This window comes from Dama dama, chromosome 15, assembly GCF_033118175.1.
Source record: "Dama dama isolate Ldn47 chromosome 15, ASM3311817v1, whole genome shotgun sequence".
Classification (NCBI taxonomy): domain Eukaryota; kingdom Metazoa; phylum Chordata; class Mammalia; order Artiodactyla; family Cervidae; genus Dama; species Dama dama.
In genome coordinates this window covers 33,471,051-33,498,004 of record NC_083695.1, presented here as the reverse complement: position 1 = coordinate 33,498,004, position 26,954 = coordinate 33,471,051, and the positions used below count along the sequence as shown (strand labels likewise).

General features: G+C 34.8%; 1 protein-coding gene across 6 annotated transcripts in view; it reads right to left on the bottom strand.

The window, feature by feature from the left end:
* Positions 1-26,954, bottom strand: part of ADK (adenosine kinase) — a 553,238-nt gene that overhangs the window by 148,618 nt on the left and 377,666 nt on the right. For all 6 annotated transcript variants that reach the window (XM_061161884.1, XM_061161887.1, XM_061161881.1 and 3 more), the window contains one exon: positions 21,398-21,568. In XM_061161884.1, coding sequence (XP_061017867.1) covers positions 21,398-21,568 — 171 coding nt within the window. The remainder of the gene's footprint in view (positions 1-21,397; positions 21,569-26,954) is intronic.

Below are 26,954 nucleotides of genomic sequence, written 5' to 3'. Positions count from 1 at the left end.
TTTTTTTTTGTTACCTATTATACAGAGATAAAGGGACTATGATAACTAAATCAATGACATCTTGGGAGTAATGTTTATAATAAAAGAAAAAGAAAATACAGAATTCAGTGTAAATCTGAGAATAGCTAGACAAATAGAGATAAAAATATTTCTAGGAAAGGCCTCTTTTTAAAATTTTTTCTTTGGAGTAATAGTTACTTTAAAATTTGGTTATGTTCTACAGTACAGCTAAATGGATCAGCTATACTTATACATATATTCCCTCTTTTTTGGATTTCTTTCCCATTTGGGTCACCAAAGAGCACTGAATAGTATTCCCCGTGCTATACAGTAGGTTCTCATTAGTTATCTACTTTATACATAGTATCAATAATCTGTATATGTCAACCCTAATCTCCCAATTCACCCACACCCCCTTTCCTCCTTGGTGTGGGGTGAATCGGGATCCTATACAGTTCCCTAGGGCTTCCCTTGTGGCTCAGCTGGTAAAGAAACCGCCTGCAATGTGGGAGACCTGGGTTCGACCCCTGGGTTGGGAAGAACTCCTGAAGAAGGGAAAGGCTACCCACTCCAGTATTCTGGCCTGGAGAATTCCATGGACTGTACAGGCCATGGGGTTGCAAAGAGTCGGACTCGACTGAGCAACCTTCACTTTCACAGTTCCCTACTTCTGTGTCACTATTGCTTCCTATACTCTTGCCATACGGAAATTAATACGTTAAAATCAAAATTTAAAAGGCCCCTTCTAAATCTTCCCCTCTCCTAAAGTTTCCACTTCTTTCATTTGTTATTTGAATACTAGTGCTAAGTACCATTCAGTTGTGACAACATTGCTTTGTAGGTTTGTATCTTTTCACCTATTTTGTAGCTAGTCTAAATTTTCCTGAGCAACAGACAAAAGTTCCACTGATTTATTTTGTGGTATTCCTTGTAGTGCATTTTGGGGTTCAATATATCAAGAAATGCAGACTTTGACTTTACATAACAAATGTGAGATTTGATTAGGAAGGAGTAAACTGAATTTACCTCCAAGCCAGAATTGCCCCCCTGAAAGAGGCAGAAACTGAAGAGGTCATTTTTAAATTAATATCATGCTGAGAGAAAGAAAACATATGTTTCCCTCTGCTGTAAAAAATTAATTTTGTACAAATTATCAACCCTATTTGGCTTGATGCTGTAATAAAAGAACTTTACTTGTCAAATTAAGAATTCTACCTTAATATGACTAATTAGTACCAGTATGAATAAATTAGTACTAATATCCACTCTATTAACAAATGTCTCCACACTTAATATTTAGTTTCATTCAGGTCAATTATTGAAAATACTGCTTCTTAAAAGGCATTATTCATTATAGTTCAAAACGAACAGTAACATTTATAACAACAGTCATAGGGGATACCATATCTACTTGGCTTAAAAATATCTAACATCAATCCTATGAGCGTCATATTTTTGAAAAAACATTAGGACACTCTTCCAAAGAAAAAGAATTAAGATTGGAGGAGCCAATCATTTCCTGGGTGTAGAAAAAGATGAAAGGTTTAAATATTGTTTCTTAGGGAGCAAAATTTGACAAGAGGGAGCTGAAGTTTCAGTTCCCTTGTCTCCCTTCTCTACAGTATGAACTGACACCAGAGAGAAATAAGAGGGCTGACAAAATACTTTTGGTGGAAACCATAGTCCCCTGGGCTTGTGAAGTTAGTACAGGGTTATCACAAAACTGAGGCTCTTAAAACTATTCATATGAACGGGGACCCCTAAGCCAGACCTGAATTTCATGTTGTGAAAACATACTGCAGATTCTTATTTTCAAAATGTTGAGAGAAAAGGGGTGGTGATAGGCAAGTGACTGTGTAATAGCACTGTTGACATTCTAAAAGGATTTTAGAATACAGATGTAGAACACAGTGCCTGATACAGAATATTCTCTCAATAAATAGTGGTCAAATTGAAGGACAATATTTAATTACCCAAAAATATTTTAAATGTGTCAAACATAGCCTAAAATAGCTAAAAGTTTAGTTTGGGGGATTCATATTTATGATCAATTCTTAAATCCTAGATCTTCCTAAGATCAAAAATAATGATTAAAACAAAACCAAACAAAACAAAAAACAGCGGTGACTAAGCAGGAAAATAGCTTTTAAAAAGAAAACCATTGTATATAATTTGCAAAGATTCAAACTCCCAGCAGCGGGGGGAAAAAAAACCCTCACCCATTCATTTATTAAATGTTTAGTAAACACATATTATTTGTTAGGCAGCAGGACTATAATAATGAACAGAAGTCTACTGTGAATGAATACATTAGTGTAAAAGAAAATACATTCACATGTAATTACTAAACTATGCAAGTGTTAAGAAAAATGTGTTATAATTACCCACAAAATATCACTAAATCAAATTTTAGAAATGACTAAGTGAATGGGGATGGAGGATAAGGAGAGGAGAAGGTGAGGGAAGTAATGCAAGTTTTAATGGATAATTAGAAGTTTGCCAGAAAGAGTTAGAGACACTAAAGATAAAGACAGAAGGACTGAAAGATGAAAAAACATGAAGGCAAAAATTAAATCGTGTTGTCTGGAAGGCCTGAGTAGTTAGGAAGTTCAGGAGAAAGAGGGATTTACAGGAAAAAAGAAAATAAAGATAAAACTATTAATATATAATGAGGATTCATTCATATTCATTGAATGATTTTAGACAAGCAAAAATGAGATGTAAGTCTTTAAAGTCCATATCTTAAGAAATGATCATTTTTTAATTTACTGGATTATTTTTATTGTGCTAAAATGATAGGCTGATAGGTGCTGAGTCAATTATAGTCTTAATTCAGTTTAATTCTTGCAGCAACCAATTTCTTGAAATAAGGCTAGACTCTGACCCTTCTAATGAATTCTATTCGATGGCAGTGCCTTAAAAATAGTCAGTAACCAAACATTAAAATAACTCCATTAGAAACAACATTAATGTATACAGCTGTTGTGAGTGAAAAGTATTCCAAATGTGAACATTTAACATAACCATTTTAGAAACATCAAAGCTAGGAAATTACTGTTGATAACATACTATAGAACCTATTAAAAATTCACCAGTTATCCTCCTAATGTTAAACAAGAAAGCTACAGAAAAAATTCAAGCTGAGGCAAAAACAGACATTTTAAAAATTCTAAGTATAGTCGTAGGCTCCTTGTTATGTCACATAAATTTAGCTTTTATTTACCAGTATGTCAGTTTCATTATAATTTTAGTAATAAGAAAATATTAAAATTCATTAAGCAAAAGTTTAAATATTAAGTCACTGCCTTTATATCATGGCACACCAGACAAATAATACTATAATAGTGACACATTTATAGTACAGTAACTAAAACATTCAAATAAAAAATAATTGAAATACTGAGTAACACAGAAAAGCATTACTGCATAAAATATGATCATCTCCATAGCAATTCAAACCATTTCAAATCACAGGATTTTTTTCTTTTTTTTTTTTAACAAATGATGAGTTTAGGAAATGATTAAAAGACCTTTCATCCTTACAGAGGCAATGTAGTTTGCTGATGAGAGAGAAATGAAGGGAGCAAGTATGTTGGTGGGGATCAGAAGAGAAAAGGAGGAAAGGAGAGAGTTAACAAAAAAGATGGAAAAGATGCACAGAGCTTACAGTTAAATAGCTTTTGGCCCTTTCCAAATCCTTCCCACAGCCCATCTTTACAACATGCCACTAGCATTAGAAGACTCCCTTGTGCTATAGTAAATCTCATTTTTTTTCCAGGTGAGTAAAATATATCAGAAAGACCCTTAGGAGAAAGTAAAATCTAGGAGCTAAGCAACATAACAATGCCACAGCATCATCTTAATTGAAATTTCATTATCCTTAGCAGAAAATACATCAGAATCTTATAAGAGCACCATACGTTTTTTAATTTTTATGAAGGGGTTATGTATCTTCTCTGAAACATCATTTCCTACTTTCCTGGACTGACCTTATAACAACCTTAGATTTTGTCTGTATCGTAGGCTCCTCTCACTTTTTTTGCTTATACTGGTAAAAAAGAGACAGGAATGGAAAAACCTATATGAACAGTCAGAGGAAGGTGACTTCCATCTTTCCTTGGAAGAAACTAGGCACTTTTGTATACTTAAAACGGTAGGATTACCATTTTAGATACAGCGTTATTTCCCACATACATGTTGGAAATACCTTAATATGAGGACAGAAAAGACCATCTCTTACATTGTCAGAATATGGATCTGGTGACAACCTGGCTCTCTGAAAATGTTTGGAAATCATGTTATTTTAAAGAATTAGATTTGATAAAAAGATACAAGAACTCAAACAGGAATTCTTTGAGGATAAAATGTGCACAGATTCAAGAGAGAAAGGAAAATTTCCCCCAAATTAAAAATACCTTTATAAAGAAAGTCTTCTAACCAAACAGAGACTATGTGGATGAAGATGTATGCATGTATAGCACTATTATACCTGGTGCACATAATTTAAAGATTTACACAGATTTTCATATTGAAATAGCAAATGACATCTTTGCATAGACAGTGACAGAATACTTCAGATAAGATAAGAGTTTACCAAAAATTATTTACAATTAAAACTATTGCTGTTTTCCAATTCTTAATTTTTATAATGTAATTTAAAAAAGAATCAATGGCTATTAGAAAGATTGTTGTTGTTTAGTCGCTAAGCCACGTCTGACCCTTTGTGACTTCATGGACTACACCCTGCGAGGCTCCTCTTGTCCATGGGATTTCCCAGGCAAGATTACTGGAGTGGGTAGCCATTTCCTTTTCCAGGGGATCTTCCTGACCCAGGGATCAAACCTGTGTCTCCCACATTGGCAGGTGGATTTCTTTTTAACCACTGAGTCACCAGGGAAGCCCATTAGAAAGATTCAGAAGAATTTAATGGTATAAAAAATAAATGTCAATAAAGGTCCCCTTCCTTTTCCAGAAAAATATATAAAAGAAGAAAAAGTTAGCCTGTTCCACCTAGTTTAGTAAAAAGATGATCACGATTTACTTATACAGTGCTACAGCCATTATTCAAGCTTAGAAAACATGGATTCAAATAACGAAAGCCAATTTTACATTTCTTTCAGTGTTCTGATGCATCAAGTAACATTCCTGTTTTTGGCTGCACATCACTGTCATAATATGATTTAAGAGCTAGTAAGCCACAACCCCATGAACAGTATGAAAAGGCACAATGATAGGATACTGAAAGAGAAACTCCTCAGGTTGGTAGGTGCCCAATATGCTACTGGAGATAAGTGGAGAAATAACTCCAGAAAGAATGAAGGGATGGAGACAAAGCAAAAACAATACCCAGTTGTGGATGTGACTGGTGATAGAAGCAAGGTCTGATGCTGTAAAGAGCAATACTGCATAGGAACCTGGAATGTTTGGTCCATGAATCAAGGCAAATTGGAAGTGGTCAAACAGGAGATGGCAAGAATGAATGTCGACATTCTAGGAATCAGCAAACTAAAATGGACTGGTATGGGTGAATTTAACTCAGATGACCATTATATCTACTACTGTGGGCAGGAATCCCTTAGAAGAAATGGAGTAGCCACCATGGTCAACAAGTCTGAAATGCAGTACTTGGATGCAATCTCAAAAACGGCAGAATGATCTTTGTTCGTTTCCAAGGCAAACCGTTCAATATCACGGTAATCCAAGCCTATGCCCCAACCAGTAACGCTGAGGAAGCTGAAGTTGAACGGTTATGAGATGGCTGGATGGCATCACTGACTTGATGGACATGAGTTTGAGTAAACTCCGGGAGTTGGTGATGGACAGGGAGGCCTGGCGTGCTGTGATTCATGGGGTCGCAAAAAGTCGGACACGACTGAGCAACTGAACTGAACTGAAGCCACAACAAAAACAACTACAACAAAAAAGTGCAGAGCTGTGTTTATTGTTTTATAATTCATTGATTGATAAAATTTTTTTTAAGTTAAATCATCACTTACAAAAGAGAGTCATTTCAATTTTCCTGGTTTGCACTAGATTTTTAATATACTGAATTCTCTGTAGGATCAATGGGTTTAAAATGGATTTCCCTGCAAGAAAATGTACAGTGTGGGAATACTGCCAGAAAAGGATGGATGAAACAGAGTAACACATAATCTTTATAAATAGAAATCATCTGTAAGATTCAAAACACTAGGTCTATGAAGAGGAGTTTTATCTAAAATGTAGCATTCTTAATATGTATGAAATAATTAAACTGAATTCTTCTGCCCAGTTTTCAACCTGTATTTCTTTATTTAAACTCTATCTTAAAGCACCCTGTACCGGTAATGTGACGTTTCACTGTGGAATTAACTAGTAACTCTTGACAAAGCAGTCATTATCATGAGATAATTGACCTTATTTGAGAGTTAAGTATCCTGAAGCAAAGTTGAGGGTACTTAATCCTGGCAGGTTAATTATCCAGTGATTACAGAGACTTGAAAGGTATTATTCTTAAGAACCATTTGCAAGATGACACTATTCAAAAAAAAAACACCTTAATTTAATAAAAATGAAAACAAGAAGAAAAATCAAGTTCTTTAGTCATGTACTGCTAGATAATGACTACAAAGCAGACTGCATTAGCAGGCATCAATGAATAGAATTACCTGCATGCAGAATGTCCTTCATTAAGCTGATTACATGTGACTCTAGGTAACAAATGGTTGTGGCTGAAGGGAAATGTTTTAAACTTTGAAGATGTCAGAAACAAATTAAAATACAAACATTTACATAATTTATATATTAAAACTACCTTGACAAGAACAACCAATAAATTTAGGTGTGCAGTTTAAAAGTACAAAAAGGAATTTAACAGATTATCAATATTTTTAATTGAGGTACCATAGAAATTTATCACTATGCATTTCTAAAAGTCAATCACACAAATCAAAATCACAATGAGATAATGATATGCTACATTACAGCAACAGGATGCTACTGCAAAAGAAAAAATGGAAAACAACAAGTGCTAGCAAGGTTGCAGAGAAACAATAACCCTTGTGCATTGCTGGTGGGTATGTAAAACAGTGTACCTGCTGGGAAAAACAATCTGGTGGTTCCTCAAAAAGTTAAAAGGAGAATTACTAGCATATGACCTAGAAATTCCACTTCCACATATCCAAAAAACCTGAAAGCAGGGACTTGAACAGATACATGCACACCACCATTCACAGCAGTATTATTAACAAAAGTCAAAAGGCAAACACAAACTGAATATCCATCAACAGGAATAAATAGACAAAGGGGAAATTCTGACACAACACTGATGAACTTTGAAAATATTATGTTCAATGAAATAAGCTGGACAGACAACTATGGTATGATCGCACTTTTTGAGGTACCTAGAGTAGTCAAATTCATAGAGAAAGACAGCAGACATGTGATAACCCAGCACTGGCAGAAAAGAGGAATTAGCAGTTATGGTTTAATGAGTATAAAGCTACTGTATTGGAAAGATGAAAAAGTTCTGTGACTAGATAGTGATGATGATTGCGCAATGCTGTCAGTGTACTTAAAATCAATGAATTATACACTCAAAAATAATAAATTTGTTATGTATTTCTACCATGATAGAAGAAAGAAAAAAAAGTCACATTGGTTAATACTTTATACTTTCTTTTTATCATATTAATGGAGCACTGGTATTCCTGTGAACACTTCTACTTTGTTTCAGAATGAGCTCAGAATGAGCTCAGAATCCCTTACAGAAGAATATTCTTTCCCAGAGCATATCAAACAGAGAAAAGAATCAGTAGAGGTAAAAGAAGGGGGAAAATCTAGCTTACAAAGCATTATAGTCGAGCCTATTAACAATGAAAAAGACTATCAAAAGTTAATGTTTGGGACTGTAATATTCTAGATTTCAGAACAAGGACTTGCTGATTTATAGCAAAACTGGTCATTGTTACTGAATATCAGAATGTTAGATTCATTAGAAAATGAATCCATGGTTTTTGAAATAAACATTCTTAGGTTACAAGGAAAAGTTTAAAAGATCATCTAGTATTTCTACATAAATCCCTCACTTTACCTATTAGGAGAGGAAAGGAACAGCAGTTGGCTAATAAATCAGCAAATTGATTAAATTTAAAAGTTTTAATTGAAAAAGTCTATAAACATTTTCTTAATATATAAAGATACATCATTTGCTAATATTTAAAGTAGGGTCAAGGATTTCAGTGTATATATGCTGATGGATATTCCAGAGTCTATGTTACAGAATGAGATCCACAATTCTTAGTTCATGAATTCCACTTTCAGTTTCTTTAAAGGAGAATCAAAACTTGAAGACTTCTATGAAACACCCCTGAGTGCAGATATTTATGTGTTCTTCTTCCTTTACTCTTTCAAACTTTGCATGCTCACACCTAATTCAAGAAGTTTTTTAAAAATTATTATTAATTTAGTTTTGGCGCCACAGGCTCTAATCATGTGTGCAGGCTTTCTCTAGATCTGGTATGGGCTTCTCTTGTTGCAGAGCAAAGGCTAGAGGTATATGAGCTCAGTAGTTGTGGCACATGGGCTTAGTTGCCCCGTGATTTGTGGAATTTTCCTGGACCAGGAATCAAACACTGGCAGGTGGATTAACTACTGGATCACAAGGGAAGTCCTCAAGAACAGTTTTTTAAAGCAATTTGTCTTCATTGAGTTTTGTACCTGAACTTAATTCATTAAACTAATTCACATTCAGATCATGAAGTCCTTATTGTCAAATGCAGACTTAAATTGAAGGAAGTGGGGAAAACCACTAGACCATTCAGGTATGACCTAAATCAAATCCCTTATAACTATACAGTGGAAGTGAGAAATAGATTTAAGGGACTAGATCTGATAGAGTGCCTGATGAACTATGGACAGAGGTTCGTGACATTGTACAGGAGACAGGAATCAAGACCATCCCCAAGAAAAAGAAGTGCAAAAAACCAAAATGGGTGTCTGAGGAGGCCTTACAAATAGCTGTGAAAAGAAGAGAAGCAAAAAGCAAAGGAGAAAAGTAAAGATATACCCATCTGAATGCAGAGTTACAAAGAATAGCAAGCAGAGATAAGAAAACCTTCCTCAGTGATCAATGCAAAGAAATAGAGAAAAACAACAGAATGGGAAAGACTAGAGATCTCTTTAAGAAAATTAGAGACAACAAAGGAACATTTCATGCAAAAATGGGCTCAATAATATTTTTTTTTTCCCAGTGGGTTTTGTCATACATTGATATGAATCAGCCATGGATTTACACGTCTTCCCCATCCCAGCTCAATAATATTTAACTTATATGCAGAGAACATCATGAGAAATGCTGAGCTGCAGGAAGCACAAGCTGGAATCAAGATTGCAGGGAGAAATATCAATAACCTCAGATATACAGATGACATCACCCTCATGGCAAAAGTGAAGAAGAACTAAAGAGCCTCTTGATGATAGTGAAAGAGGAGAGTGAAAAAGTTAGCTTAAAGCTCCACATTCCATTCAGAAAACTAAGATCATGGCATCCGGTCCCATCACCTCACGGCAAATAGATGGGGAAACAGTAGAAACAGTGGCAGACTTTATTTTTTGGGGCTCCAAAATCACTGCAGATGGTGACTGCAGCCATGAAATTAAAAGACGCTCACTCCTTAGAAGGAAAGTTATGACCAACCTAGACAGCATATTAAAAAGCAGAGATATTACTTTGCCAACAAAGGTCCAGACGTCTAGTGAGGGTTATGGTTTTTCCAGTAGTCATGTATAGATGTGAGAGTTGGACTATAAAGAAAGCTGAGCGCCGAAGAATTGATGCTTTTGAACTGTGGTGTTGGAGAAGACTCTTGAGAGTCCCTTGGACTGCAGGGAGATCTAACCAGTCCATCCTAGAGGAGATCAGTCCTGGGTGTTCATTGTAGGGATTGATGTTGAAGCTGAAACTCCAATACTTCGGCCACCTCATGCCAAGAGCTGACTCATTTGAAAAGACCCTGAAGCTGGGAAACATTGAGGGCAGGAGGAGAATGGGATGACAGAGGATGAGATGGTTGGATGGCATCACTGACTCAATGGACATGGGTTTGGGTAGACTTCGGGAGTTGGTGATAGACAGGGAGGCCTGCCATGCTGTGGTTCATGCAGTCGCAAAGAGTCAGACACGACTGAGCGACTGAACTGTATTGAATTCACATTCTATATGCATTCACATTTTATTAATTATGTAATTATTAAATAATTACATAATGAAAAAAATTGCAGTAAGAAGGCTTAGGAACAAATAAATTGATGCTTGATCAGGAAAAAAACTTGTAGGAAAAAAAGCTGGTCAATCAGAAAATAGTCTAACAGCTTAACACTTTTTCCTTATTCATTTGGCACTACTTATTATGTTTTAACAAGGGAATGGAGAGGGCATGTTATTCAAGAAAGTTAAGTGAAACTTGACAGGCAGAATATCAGTACTCCTAAGAACACCTTCAACAGTACCTAACAAAACCTCGGTACAGTTGACCCTTGAACAACACTGAACTGTGCAGAGTTCCACTCAGGGGCAGATTTTTTTCAATAGTAAATATTGGAGCACTACTTGATCTGCCTTTGCTTGGAACCTTGGGTACAGTAGAACCATTAGGGTGGGGAGCCAACCATAGATTATAACAGAATTTTTATTGCCTTTACAGTTGGCATCCCTAACCCTAGTGTTTTTCAGAGGTCAATGTTACTTTCTATGAATCAAGCCAAAACTTCACATGCATTAGAAAACCAGCCACAGTACTGCTGTGTGAATTAATATGATGATTTTTGTGGATGCCCAATGTAATTTTAAAGTATTATTTAATGATAAAATATGATAATTTAAAACAATCCATCAAAATTAAAAGTCAGGACTATCAAAATACTCCTTCTCTGACTTGATACTGCCCTTGAAATACAAAGGATATTTCCTGGAAATAACAGAAATTTGGTACATGGTGAACCAAGCAAAAAATTGGCAATTCATTTTGTAGAGGAGATACCTCAATTTCCTTATTTCATGTCTTCATTTTAACACTGATTCTTTAGAGCTTTTTATTTGAACAACTCAAGGTTAATTTTCTCCATTTTTAAACTTATGTAAACAGAATCATACAGTACATATATTTTCAAAACAGCTTTATAAGGTATAATTCAAATATAATTATCTGCACAAATTAAAGTATCTAATGTTTTGACACAAGCGTAAAGTCCTGAAACAACAACCACAATCAAGATAAGGAACAAATTCATCACGTCCATTTGTGATCACTGCCTCACAGCATAACTCCTTCCCAAGCAACCATGAATCTACATATTTTGAATTTTCTAGAATTTAAATGGAATCGTACAGAATGTACTTTTTGTCTGGCAGCTCATCTTTCACTCAGCATAAATATTCAGATTGTGTTGGTGTATGTATATTCATCTGTGTTGGTGTATGTATAAACACATTTCTTTCATAGAGTAGTATTCTACTGCATAGATATATCACAATTTGTTTATCTAGTCACCAGTTAACAAACACTAAGTTGCTTCCAGACTGAATATAACAAATAAAAACTCCAATAAGCATTTGTGTATGTACATATACTTTTGCTTCTCCTGGGTGAATACCAAGGAATAATACAGCTAGGTCAAATGGTGGGTATATACCTAACTTTGTAAGAAACCATTTTTTCAAAGTAGTTGTACTGCTTTACACTTTCATCAGCAGTATCTGACGGTTCAAGTAGCTCGTGCAAATATTTGGTATGGTCAAATTTTTTAATGTTGAACACTTGAATAGCTACTGTATGCTGTATTCAGTTGTATTTTGTATGGATTGAAGTTTACTTTTTTGGATATGGCTATCAAGTGGTAAAGTATAATTTGTTAAAAAAACTATTCTCTACAGAATCGCTTCTGAAATTTTGAAAAAAATCAATTGTTGGTCTAATGGATCTATTTGCCTATCTTTATTCTATTTTAGCAACTTAATCAAGGAATACTTATTTTGATAGCTTCTTTTTAAATTTATTTTTAATTGAAGGATAATTGCTTTACAATATTGCTTTGCTTTCTGTCATACATCAACATGAATCAGCTATAGATACACATATGTCCCCTCCCTCTTGATGAAAGTGAAAGAGGAGAGTGAAGAAGCTGACTTAAAACTCAATATTCAAAAAATTAAGGTCATGGCATCCAGTCCCATCACTTCATGGCAAATAGATGGGGAAACAATGTAAACAGTGACAGCCTTTATTTTCTTGGGCTCCAAAATCACTGCAGATGATGACTGCAGCCATGAAATTAAAAGAGGCTTGCTCCTTGGAAGAAAAGCTATGACCAACCTAGACAGCATATTAAAAAGCAGAGACATTACTTTGCCAACAAAGGTCCATCTAGTCAGAGCTATTGTTTTTCCAGTGGTCATGTATGGATATGAGAGTTGGACTATAAAGAAAGCTGAGTACTGAAGAATTGATGCTTCTGAACTGTAGTGTTGGAGAAGACGCTTGAGAGTCCCTTGGATTGCAAGGAGATCAAACCAGTCCATCCTAAAGGAAATCATCCCTGAATATTCATTGGAAGGATTTATGCTGAAGCTGAAACTCCCAAGACTTTGGCCACCTGATGCGAAGAACTGACTCACAGGAGAAGACCCTGATGCTGGGAAAGACTGAAGGCAGGAGGAAAAGGGGACAACAGAGGATGAAGTGGTTGGATGGCATCACCGACTCAACGGACGTGAGTTTGAGCAAGCTCCAGGAGCTGGTGATGGACAGGGAAGCCTGGTGTGCTGCAGTCCATGGGGTCACAAAGAGTCGGACATGACTGAGCAACTGAACTGAACTGAACCTCCCTCTAGAATCTATCTCTCACCTCCCACCCATCCTACCTTTCTAGATTGTCACAGAGCACCAGTTTGAGCTCCCAGAGTTACACAGCAAATTCCAACCTGCTAACTATATTACACATGGTAGTGTGTATGTTTTCATGCTACTCTCTCCATTTGTCATACCCTCTCCTTTCCCTTCCAGTGTCCAGAAGTCTGTTCTTACGTCTGCAGCTCCACTGCTGCCCTGCAAATAGGTTTATCAGTACCATCTCATGCATTCCAGATATATGCATTAATAAATGATATTTGTTTTTCTCTTTCTGACTTATTTACTTATTTATGACTTACTTATGATAGGCTTACTTATGATAAGACTTACTTATGATAGGCTCTAGGTTCATCCACCTTATTAGAACTGACTCAAATGCGTTCCTTTCTATGGCTGAGTAATATACCTATATATATAGTTTATATATATATATACACACACACCACAGTTTCCTTATCCATTCATTTGTTAATGGATATCTAGGTTGTTTCCATGACCTAGCTATTGTAAACAGTGCTGCAATGAACATTGAAATACATGTGTGTTTTTCCATTTATGGTTTTCTCAGGGTATATGCCCAGTAGTGAGATTGTTAGATCATATGGTAGTTTTATTCCCAGTATTTTAAGGAATCTCCATATTGTCCTCCATAGAGGCTATATCAATTTACATTCCCACCAACAGTTTAAGAGGGTTCCCTTTTCTCCACACCCTCTCTAGCATTTACTGTCTGTAGATTTTTTAATAATGGAAATTCTGACTGATATGAGATGGTGTCTAATTGTAGTTTTGATTTGCATTTCTCTAATAATAAGAAATGCTGAGCATCTTTTCATGTGTTTATTAGCCTTCTACATGTCTTCTTTGGAGAAATGTCTGCTTAAGTCTTCTGCCTACTTTTTGATTGGGTTGTCTGTTTTTCGGTATTGAGTTGCATGAGCTGCTTGTATATTTTGGGGATCTTTTGTCATTTGTTTTACTTACTATTAATTACACCCATTCTGAGGGTTGTCTTTTCACCTTGTTTATAGCTTCCATTGCTGTGCAAAAGCTTTTAAATTAAATTAGGTCCCACTTGTTTATTTGTTTTTATTTCCATAACTCTAGGAGGTGGGTCACAGAGGATCCCGCTGTGATTTATGTCATAGGGTGTTCTGCCTATGTTTTCCTCTAAGAGTTTTATAGTTTCTGGTCTAAAACTTAAGTCTGTAATCCATTTTGAGTTTATTTTTGTGTATAGTGTTAGGAAGTGTTCTAATTTCATTGTTGCACATATAGCTATCCAGATAAAAACCATACGATAATCTTAACAGATGCAGGAAAAGCTTTCAACAAAATTCAGAACCTCTTTATGACAAAAAACTCTTCAAAAATGGGCAGAGGAGGAACCTACCTCAACACAATAAAGGCAATGCATGATAAACCCACAGCAAACATTATTCTCAATGGTGAAAAACTAAAAGCATTTCCTCTAAGATCAGGAACAAGACACTGATCCTGATCAGTGTCCACTCTTGCCACTATTATTCAACATAGTTTTGGAAGTTCTAGCCAAGGCAATCAGAGAAGAAAAATAAATAAAAGGAACCCAGGTTGGAAAAGAAGAAGTAAAACTCTGTTCCCAGATAACATGATATGACTATATATAGAAAAACCTAAAGACTAATGCCAGAAAAGTCATGGGATACAGAATCAATACACAGATATCACGAGCATTCCTGTAGACTAATAACAAAAAATCAGGAGGAGAAATGAAGGAATCAATCCCATTTACCACTGCAACAAAAAAGAATAAAATACCTAGGAATAAACCTACCTAAAGAGACAAAAGAGCTCTATACAGAAAACTGTAAGTCACTGATGAAAGAAACCAAAGATGATATAAACAAATGGAGAGATATCCATGTATCCATGTTCTTCCAATACGGATCAGAAGAATCAGTATTGTGAAAATGACAATACTACCAAAAGGAATCTACAGATTCAATGCAATCCTTATTAAATTACCAATGGCATTTTTCACAGAATTAGAACAAAAAATTTCACAATTCATTAAGGAAACACAAAAGACCCCAAAGAGCCAAAGCAAGCTTGAGAAAGAATGGAGCTAGGAATCAACCTTCCCGACTTCAGACTACACTACAAAGCTACAGTCAAGACAGGATGGTGCTGGAATGAAAACAGAAAGACAGACCAAAAGAACAAGACTGAGAGCCCAGAGACAAACCCACACACCTACAGGCACCTTATCTTTGACAAAGGAGACATGGATATACAATGGAGAAAAGATAAACTCTTCAATAAGGGCTGCTAGCAGTCTGCCTATCTTTAGGCAAGTGCCACACTATATTGAGTACTGCGGCTTTCTAAGTCCTGACACCACGTAGTGCAGGTCCTCTGACTTGTTTCCAATTCTGTGTGACTATTCAGTCCAATGTTTTTCCACATTAACTTTAGGATAAGCTTGTTGACATCTACAAAACAAACAAAATCTGTTGGGATTTTAAATTAAATTATGTTGAATCCATAGACCAATTTGAGAACTGACCTCCTCACAATTGACTCTTAAAAATCCACGAACAGGCCTTCTCTCTCCATTCACTTAGTTCTTTAATTTTTCTGAACAATAGTTTGTCGTAATTGGTATAGAGCTGTTGCATATCTTTTAATTTATCCCACAGTATGCTATACATCTTTTTGGTAATGAAAATAGTGATTAAAAATTTCTATTTCTGAAAAAAAAAAAATTTCTCTTTCTGAGTGTTTGCTGTTACTATATAGAAATACAACTGCCATTTGTGTGTTTATCTTACATCACACAACCTTGCTAAACTCATTTTTATTTCTAATATCTCTTTGTAGATTTCACAGGATTTCTATAAAGACAAGCATTATGTTTAACAATAGAGATAATTTTTCTTCTTTCTTTCTAATCTGGATATTTTTCATATATTATTAGCATTGGCTAGAACATCTGCAACAATGCAGAAGAGAAGTAAAGAGAGTGAACATCCTTGCTTTGTCCCTGATATTAAAGAAAAGTACTCAGTTTTTAATCATTTAAGCATGATGTTAGCTGTATATTTTTTGTGAATATTTCATATTGGGTTGAAGAAGGTCCCTTCTAAGTACTATGAGGGCTTTTTATCAGGGATGGATGTTGGATTTTAACAAATCTTTTTTTCTGTATCTATTAAGATGGTAATGCTTTTTATTTTTACTAAGGTGAATTATATTGATCAGTAAATCAACTGAATATTCCTGGTCACAATGAAGTATCCTTTTTATGTATTATTAGATTGGATTTTCTAAAATTGGGGTGGTGTGGCAATGTCAAAATCCAACATCCATTCCAGAAAAAAGCCCTCAGTATTCTGAATATGAATAGAAGGGAACTTCATACTAATACAGGGGACCATGGGCATGTTGGGATAATAATATAAGGGACAAAAGAAGCCACATTCTAAACTAATTTTGCCCCAGTGATGTTCTAAGTACTCTATCTGAAGCCCATGAATTATGATAAGGGTCTCTATTCTAGCTAGTAAAATAAGGATGGTTACAGGCTTTATGTGCACTCTGAAGATTATGACCTAGGATCTTCTCAGGTGTTGGCTTTTCCCCCCAGCCTTCATTAGTTTCCTCACAGCTGATCAGTACTCAGCTCAAAGACTTGGGTGGGACTCTGCAAATCTCCTGTGTTCTTTGTCTGAGTAGCTCTTTCTTTTCTGGTGCTATGAATTGCAAACTAGCTGGCTGGCTGTTAGATTTCCCAAACTTGCAGCTCCATTTCCTCAACTGAAACAGACTGTTGAGTTCTACGCGGGTTCTCCTCTGCAATGAACTGGGAATCCTCTCCAAGTGGTAAGCTGGGTTAATCAAAGAGCACACATCCTATGAAAGAAAAAATGGCACTAGGTAGAAAAATAAGAGCCAAGTGTATTTAGTTTTGGCTAAGTATTGACATTTTGAGAATTTATATTAAACACTGTAGGTTTGGGGGAGAGGTTTGAGGGATAAAGAGGTGGGGGGAAGGACAAAGCAATCCTGAATGTATACCCTGAGAAATATATTTCACACTTCATTGCAATTTATAAGTTAAATGTCCCCTTTTTTCCCTAGAAACTGAAGATAGTTTATTATTACGAGAATATTTGAGGAAAAGAAAGAAAGATGAGATCACAGAGATAAAGCTTGTAATACCATACTTTTTATAATCAAATATGATATCATTTCTATTTATCCTTATTAAATTTCATTACTTAACTGGTATTTCTAATCTATTAAAATTGTCAGAAGTCTCATTTTGATATTCAATTTACTTGATAATTTATTAACATGTTCCATTATTTGCATTATCCATAAACACAAGTTTATCTGAATCACTTATAGTTTTACCTGAGCAAAGCTCAGGTAAACACTGAAGCATATCAGTACTAATTTGTCAGAAGAATTTTTTGAGACTGGTTCAACAATTATCAAATGTATCAAACTGCCCTATATCCAATATTCATTATCCTATAATCTATATTATTACAAATCATCTCAAATATACTATATACATCACTGCTTATTGGACTGTCATAACAAGTACTACATATCTACTGAAATGAATTCATATGAATAGCAATCCTATCAGAAAAGTAAACAGTCATCCTGACATGACTTGGAGTCCTGTTGTGTTGTTTGGTTGTTGTGTTTGACCCTTTGTGACCTCATGGACTATGGCCTGCCAGGCTCCTCTGTTCATGGGATTTTCCAGGCAAGAATACTGGAGTGGGTTGTCATTTCCTTCTCTGGGGAATCTTCCCAACCCAGGAATCAAACCTGCATCTCCTGCACTGCAGGCAGATTCTTTACTACTGAGCAACCAAGGAAGCCCTTTTGGAGCCATGTAGTAGCTTGTAATTTGACTACTTCCTCTTCCAGGTAAGGAAAAATAATTTCCCTAATAAGCTATACTAAGTTCCAGTCAAACTTTAAAGTTTACTGATTTGTAGAATCAATTTTTAAAACTATGATAAAATGTACATAAGGTAGTAAAATTTTACCATTTTAACAATCTTAAGTGTTAAATTAACTGATATTATATTCACAATGTTCTGCAATCATCTCCACTATCCATTTCCAGAAGTTTTCTGTCATCCCAAACAGAAGCTTTGTACTCATTAAATAATAACTCCTAATTCCCCTCTCCCCTCAGTGCCTGGTAACCACTGTTTTGCTGTCTTTCTCTTTGAGTTTTTCTATTTTAAATACTTCATTTCAGAGGAGTTCTTATAGGAAAATGCAATAAGTGTCTGCTTGTATAGGTAGGGCTAATTTCACTTAAGTATCTTCAAGGTTCATTCAGATTTTACCATGTATCAGGTAAAAGATTTTATTTATTCTGTGTTTCATAAGAATCCATTCCTTTTAAAGACTGAATAATATTCCACTGCATTTAATACATCAAATTTATTTATCTATTCATCCAGTGAAAAACATCCGCTTTGCTTCCAACTTGTGGCTACTACGAACAATGCTGATAAACACTGGTGTAAAATCCCTGCTTTGAAGTTTTTGGTTTTTTTTTTTTTTAATTATACCTAGGAGTGGAATTGCTTCATCATATGGTAATAGCAAAAACAAAGAATATGGCATCTGGTCCCATCACTTCATGTCAAATAGATAGGGAAACAATGCAAACAGTGACAGGCTACTTTCTTGGGCTCCAAAATCACTGTGGATGGGGACTGCAGTCATGAAATGAAAAGATGTTTGCTCTCCAGAAGAAAAGCAATGACAAACCTAGACAGCATATTAAAAAGCAGAGACAGTGCTTTGCCTACTTTGCCTACAAAGGTCAATCTAGTCAAAGCTATGGTTTTTCCAGTAGTGTATGGATGTGATAGCTGGACAATAAAAAAGGCTGAGCGCCGAAGAACTGATGCCTTCGAACTGTGATGCTGGAGAAGATTTTTGAGAGTCCCCTGGACAGCAAGGAGGTCAAACCAGTCAATCCTAAAGGAAATCAACCCTGAATATTCATTAGAAGGACTGATGCTGAAGCTGAAGCTCCAATGCTTTGGCCACCTGATGCGAAAAGCCAAGTCACTGGAAAAGACCCTGATGTTGGGAAAGACTGAAGACGACAGAGGTCGAGATGGTAGGATGGCATCACTGACTCAATGAGTTCTGAGCGAACTCCGGGAGATGGTGAAGGACAGGGAAACCTGGCATGCTATAGTCCATGAGGTTGCAAAGAGTTGGACACGACTGAGTGACTGAACAACAATGGTAATAATTCCCCGTTTAACTTTTTGAGGAGCATCAAATTGCTTTTCACAGCAGCTGCATCACTTACATTCCCAGCAACTATGCACAAGGGTTTCCATTTCTCAACATTCTTGGCAATACTTGTTCTTTTCCATTTTTTGACAATAGCCATCCAAAAGGGTGCCAAGTAGTATTCTCATTTTGGTTTCATACGCATTTCTCTAATGATTAGTGATGGTGAGCATCTTTTCATGTGTGCTTACTGCCCATTTGTACGTCTTCTTTGAAGAAATATTTAAGTCCTTTGATCATTTTCAGATTGGATTGTCTGCTGTGTCGAGATATATCTGAGTTGTTGAGATATACATTCTGGACATTAATCCCTTATCAGATGTATTTATTTTCTTCCATCCATGGGTAGTCTTTCACTTTCTTGATAGTGTCCTTTGATGCACAAAAGTTTTGAATTTTAATGAAGTCCAATTACGTTTTTTGTTGATTGCACTTTTGAAGTTTTTTTAAACAATAAAGAACATTTTGATATTATCAGCATTTTCTGCAAAACTAATCATTCTTAGGCCTCTATTCTTTTCTATTCTCCTATGTCTCAGCCAAACTTTTAGCACTGCTCCTTCGTTCTATAAATGCTTTCCATCATTTTTACATGTTTTACAAATGTGAGCTCTTATTAAACAGTTTTCTGTGTCTTCTCCAATGCTTTTTATTTTTGTTAAGGCTCCTCTTCATTTTCCTTTTAATTAAGGTCATTTGAGATTCTAAAGTCATAACTGAATTTTTGCTGGTATCCTATCCTCTCAAGTTTTCTTTACTTCCCAAATCTCACTCTTTAGAATGACATTTATCTTTTTTTTTTTTTTTAAGTTTTAAAGTTTGTCTTCTTAAAGTCTAAGTATTGCCATTCTACTGTTTCTGACTATAAAGGACTCTGGATTCAAGTATCAATTTCTCCCAAGCACTCTCAGAGTACTATACTAATGACCAATTCTTTAATGTTATTTAAAGAGTCTAGAATAGCCCTTTTCTGAAGAGCTTCCTGTACCTAGAAAATAACATTGACAATATGGAAAATCTAAAACACAGATTTCAGTCAAATGAGACCTCTAGCAGATACCTAGGAGATCAAGGTTTTTACCACTATTTCTTGCCATTATGTCAGTTTGTTAATCATTAAGAAAGTAGCATGTCCTTCAATTGGCTAAACGCCCTTTGAAGATATTCACACCATATGACTTCCACACCAATAACCCACAAGTTACTTTCAAGTCAAATTTTATGTTATTCTAGGCAGACAATATAGTTATTTTATTTAGATACAAAATTGGTGAGTATAATCAAACTAAGTTAGAATCACAGAATCTGAATCAGAATGGACTTCTGAGGTAATTCACACAACTTCACACATTCATAATAGGAAGATATAGCAAAAGTCTCCTTTTTTTCTATTTCAAGGATTTTTATAGTCCACAAGTATTTATGGATGTTTACAGTCTACAAGACAGAAGATATGAATATTAAATAAGAAAAAAAAATTGTTTTTCACTAATTTTGAATGAAAGAAATTATAATCTTGATAAAAAAATAAAAGCTGTAATATTTAAATGAAATTTCCTTTCATCACCTTCAAATATAACAGACATTAGCAAAAATAATACTATAAATAAACACATTTAACTACAAATTACAATATACAACCATATAGTCATAATTTATTAAACTGACTCAAGACTTTGAAAATGTACTTAACTTCATAAAACATTTATTTTAGCTAGATATCACTTACCTTAATCCATGAACGTTTCAAAGGAAAACATTATTTTACAGGTCAGAAAACAGTTTATGTTAAGGGCTAAGGATGAGGGGAAGGCTTGACCGACAAAGATGATGAAAATGTTTTTTATCTTGCTTATGCTTACAAGTCATATAACAGGTATGCATTTGCAAAAGCTCTTAGAAATGTTATAGGAGCTCATAGGAGTGAATGTTACCATGTGTAAATAACAAACCTGAATAACCAAATTCTTTAAAAGACTAATTGCTTATTATGTAAAATATTAGTATATTCTGAAGGAAATACTGAAAATAATGAACTATAGTGGACCAAACTGAGGCCATTTTACTGTGTAATTCTTAAGTGTACTTATGCAGATATTTAAGTTTTTATTTATGTATTTCTAAACATATACACAAACATAAACCAAAAGAGAGGTACTTCTATTTAAAAAATTACTCACCACCTCGTTTCCAAACAGTATGTCAACAAAAGGCATAACTTTCATCAATGATTCCTTGTAGAACTGACTAATAAATGGTGCAGACAGATTCAAAGTGAAAATTCTGTTGTTTTCAGAAGCATGGTGAGCCACTTTTAAAACTGACTCTGGGGAAACTGTGAGGAAAAAACCCTGGGTAAAGAAAAAAAGGAGAAGAAATTAGAAATGCTATCTCCACAGAATCATTCTCAGTGGGAATACAAGAAATTGATACAAAATACAGATGAATCACAAGCTGGAATCAAGACTGCCAGGAGAAATATCAACAACCTCACATATGCAGATGATATCACTCTGATGGCAGAAAGTGAAGAGGAACCAAAGAGCCTCTTGATGAGGGTGAAAGAGGAGAGTGAAAAAGCTGGCTTAAAACTCAACATTCAAAAAACTTAGATCATGGCAACTGGTCCCATAACTTCATAGCAAGTAACAGATTTTTTGTCCTGGACTCCAAAATCACTGCAGATGGTGATTGCAGCCTTGAAATTAAAAGATGCTCCCTGGAAGGAAAGTTATGACAAACCTGGACAACATATTAAAAACAAGAGACATCTCTTTGTCAACAAAAGTCTGTATAGTCAAAGCTATGGTTTTTTCAGTAGTCATGAATGGATCTGAGAGTTGGACCATAGACAAGGCTGAGCTCCAAAGAATTGATGCTTTCAAACTGTGGTGCTGGAGAAGACTCTTGAGAGTCCCATAGAATGCAAGGAGATCAAATCAGTCAATCCTAAAGGAAATTAACCTTGAATTTATTGGAAGGACTAATGTTGAAGCTGATGCTTGAATACTTTGGCCATCTTATATGAAAAGCTGACTCACTGGAAAAGACCCTTATGCTGGGAAAGATTGAAGGCAAAAGGAGAAAGGATTGGTGGAGGATGAAATGGTTAGGCAGCATTACCAACTCAATGGACATTAATCTGAGCAAACTCCACAAGACAGTGAAGGACAGGGGAGCCTGGCATACTACAGTCCACGAGAGTTACAAAGAATTGGACATGACTGAGCAACTTAACACCACCAACAACATACATAATACAAAAGCCACTACAAGTGAAAGTGAGAGACGTTCAGTCGTGTCTGACTCTTTGCAATCCCATGGACTATACAGTCCTGGAATTCTCCAGGCCAGAATACTGGAATGGGTAGATGTTCCCTTCTACAGCGGATCTCCCAACCCAGGGATTGAACCCAGGTCTCCCTTATTGCAGGCAGATTTTTTTACCAGCTGAGCCACAAGGGAAGCCCAGCCTCTACAATGTAAACCTTAAAAATGCAATTATAAAATGCAAAGCAGGAAACTGTAGCATTTGATCAGGAGAAAAGCTTATCATATGAGTACTGTATGCTTAATATGTGCCATTTCATTAGAGAAGAAGAGTTACCTTAAGTTACAAAAGAGCTATTGAAATACTCACTTATAATTGAGAGACTAACTACATCCCTCTTGCAAACTCAAACAGTTTAAAGAGAAAGTAAGATTTTGAACATTAAAAAATCAACTTTCTGGCAGGAGTCATGTGTACTGGGGTATAATTTTGAAGGGTATCTTTCCCTTAAAATTCTTGAAGTATTTAGAGAGAACTTTATAATAATTATCTCTTACTAAAGTATTGCTAATGAAATTATAAGAAATATGTTTTCTGATCAAAATAACACAAAATTTTCTCATCATTTAAAATTCTAATCCATTAATTCTTTTTTTTTTCATTTATTTTTATTAGTTGGAGGCTAATTACTTTACAATATTCTAGTGGTTTTTGTCATACATTGACATGAATCAGCCATGGATTTACATGTATTCCCCATCCCAATGCCCCCTCCCACCTCCCTCCCCACCCAATCCCTATTCTTTATCAATATTCAACTGTTCAGAAAGGTAACATCATTTATTATTAGGTAATATCATTTAATCTTTTCATCTTCATTTTTTAATGAAATACAATGTCACTTGCAAACTATGAGCATTCAAGTTGCTTTGCTATTTTTGTCACTTGGAGAATTATGATGAACAGTGTATATAGCATCTTGTCTCCATAGTAATATGGATGTATTTGCTCTTTAGTCTTTCATTTAATGAGGAGAGTTTAAAACTCTCCCCTCCTCCTAATTCTCCCCAAACTGTTTCAGCATGAAATAAAAACCTCCCAGTTAGCACTCTGCCAGCTGTGGATTAACCACAGACAGTCATAGAATGGTCTACATAAATAGTAACCTGGTCAAATAATTAGGCTTCTCACCAACTTCAGACTGAAAATTTGATCTGTGCTAAAATACATCTGATTGTAATTTAAGGTACAGAACAGTATGCCCCTGGAGTCTAAATTTGGCCTCATTCCAAATGTGTGTATGTTGTATGTGTGTTTAACTTTAAAATGCAACATAAGAGCATTGTGATGTGGACAGCAGAACTTCCATTTTGTCAATTTTTTTGTCAATTTTACAAAGAATATATTTAAAAAAGTTAGTTTTTAATTGAGGTAAATTCACAATTCAAATTAATTCCATTTTTGAATTGCTTCTTGTTTCTCTTTAAGCAAATATTTAGTATTTGAGCAATTTTGGATTTGTGCTCTGTTAAAGTGCAAAGACTTAAAATTGATGCCAACCATCATTTTTCTTTCTTGATTTATATCCATTGCTAAGCCACATGTTTCAGAGTATAATATCACCAAAAATAAAAACAGTGCCAGTATAAATTTTTTTTCAAGTAACAGGTTTGTAATAAAAACAGACCAATAGTTTAGACAGCTATAGTTTAGAAAAACACTCTATAGAATCAACAAAACTCTTGTAAAATTCTAGTTAGGAATTTCAGTCAGCACAACAGTTAGTGCTGCTACTCTTTGGCGATAAGAACAATGAAAAGCAAAGTAGAGCCTACTGGCTAATATTAATCAGAATTCAGAGTGAAATGAGACAATTTTATCCATTAAAATGAAAACTGAAGCAGCACAAAAAGGCAGGAGAAAAAGAATGGGGAAGGCCAAGGCAGAGCCAAAGAATCGTTTTTTAACAGAGCCAGACATAAAATTTGGAAATCCCAAGTATGCAGATTTGTTAGTCAGCCACTCTGAGGATTTCTCATGGTAGCTTAAATATGGGGGAGTGTAAGGAACTGCAGTGTTTAAAATACTAAAAGAAAAGAAAAGAAACTGCTCATTTAAAATCACATCAAAAATAACAGACCTACAAATAAACTTAACCAAGGAGGTGAAAGACCTATACTCTGAAAACTATAAAACACTGATGAAAGAAAATGAAGATAATACACACACAATAAAGGAAAGATATTCCATGTTCATGGAATAGAAGAATTAAAATGATTAAAATGTCCATATCACTAAAAGCAATCTATAGATTCATTGCAATCTCTATCAGACAACTCAAAGCATCTTCTATAGAGCAAGAACAAATAATCCTAAAATTTATATGGAATTATAAAAGACCCCAAATTGGCAAAGCAATTATGAGAAAGAATAAGAGAGCTGGAAGAAGCATGGTCCCTGACTTCAGACTATAATACAAAGCTACAGTCATCAAAACTGTATAGCACTGGCACAGAAAGAGACACATCGATCAATGGACAGGAACAGAGGGCCCAAAAGAAACTCATGCATTATGTTTAATTAATCTATGAGAAAGGAGACAAGAATAAACAATGGAGAAAAGAGAGTCTCTTCAATGAGTGGTGCTGGCAAAACTGGACAGCTACATGTAGAAGAATGAAATTAGTACATACTCAAACATCATATACAAAAATAAATGCAGAATGTATTAAAGACCTAAAACCTAAATGTAAGACTGGATGCCATAAAACTCCTAGAGAAAAACAGAGGTGAAATACTCTTTGACAGATATTACTGCAATTTGGGGGGATCTGTCTCCTAAAGCAAAGGAAATAAAAGCAAAAGTAAACAAATGGAACTTAATAATTAAACTTAAAAACTTTTGTACTGCAAAGGAAACCATCAACAAAATAAAAACACAATCTATGGAACGAGAGAAGTTTGTAAATAAAATGACCAATAAGGGGTTAATATCCAAAATGTTATATAAACAGTCTATATACCTCAGTATCAAAAAAATAAGCAATCCAATTAAAAAAATGGGCAGAAGATCTGAGTAGACATTTCTAAAGAAGATATACAGATGACCAATAGGCACAAGAAAAGATTCTTAATCATTAGAGAAATGCAAATCAAAGCCACAATGAGATATCATGTCATAACTGTCAAAAGGGCTGTCATCAAAAAGTCTATAAATAATAGATATTTGCAAAAATGTGGAGTAAAAGAACAACTGGACATTGTTGGTGGGAATGATAATTAGTACTGCCACTACATAAAACAGTATGGAGGTTTCTCAAAAACTTAAAATTTTAAAATTTTAATAAAATTAAAAATATAACTACCATATGATCCTGCCATTCCAGTGCTGAATATATATTCAAAGAAACCAAAAACACTAATTCAAAATGATAAAAACACTCCAAAGTTCAAAGCAGCTGAAAGCAATTAAATGTCCATCAAAAGATGAATGGATAAAGAAGATTACTCAGCCATAAACAGGAATGAAATTCTGCCATTTTCAACAACGTGGACAGACCTAGAGTGTATTATACTTAATGAAATAAGTCAGACAGAGAAAGATACCTTTTATTATCACATATGAATGTAGTAATTCATAGATATAAGAAAACAACTGTGATTACCAGAAGTAGGGCAGAGCAAGATGGCAGTATGGGATTAAGAGATACAACCTACTACGTGTAAAATAAATAGGGTGTAAATATATACACTGTACATCACAGGAAAATAGAGCCATCATTTTCAATAACTTAAATGAAGTATAAATCTATTAAAAAATAGAATCAATATGTTGTACACCTGAAACTAGTGTAATATTGTAAATCAACTATAGTTAAATTAACAAAAAATACATAGAATATAAAACTATTGTAGTAACTTAATGATGAAGAAAGGCTGCTGAAATTACTATATTAATACTGCTGATGGGAGTACAACTGACACTTTTCCAAGAAAATAAATTGAAAATATGATGAACTATAAAATCCATGCTCTTTGATGCAATAATTCTAAGGTCTACCTTAAGTAAATAATTCAAAATATGGAAAATATTCATTGGGGAACATATCAGTATACTATACATATGACTTAAACATAAATATTCAATAATAGAGGAACAAGTAGTCAAGTAAGAACTGGCATATACATCCATTCTAAATTTGGCTGTGGATCATTTAAAATGTGGCTAGTGCAATTGAAGACTTGAATTTCAAATTTTATTTAATTTTAATTTAAATGTAAGAAGCCACATGTCGATAATGAGCATATGCAATGTGGTTACTGTGACTGTGGAACTGAATTTTTAATTTAATTTTTTTGAAATTTCAAAATGGAAGGAATGAAATATATTCTTGTATTAAACACATTTTTATTGTTTTGGTACAGCTACGTTTCATTTCGACTGTTGACAATTTAGTGACTGTGCT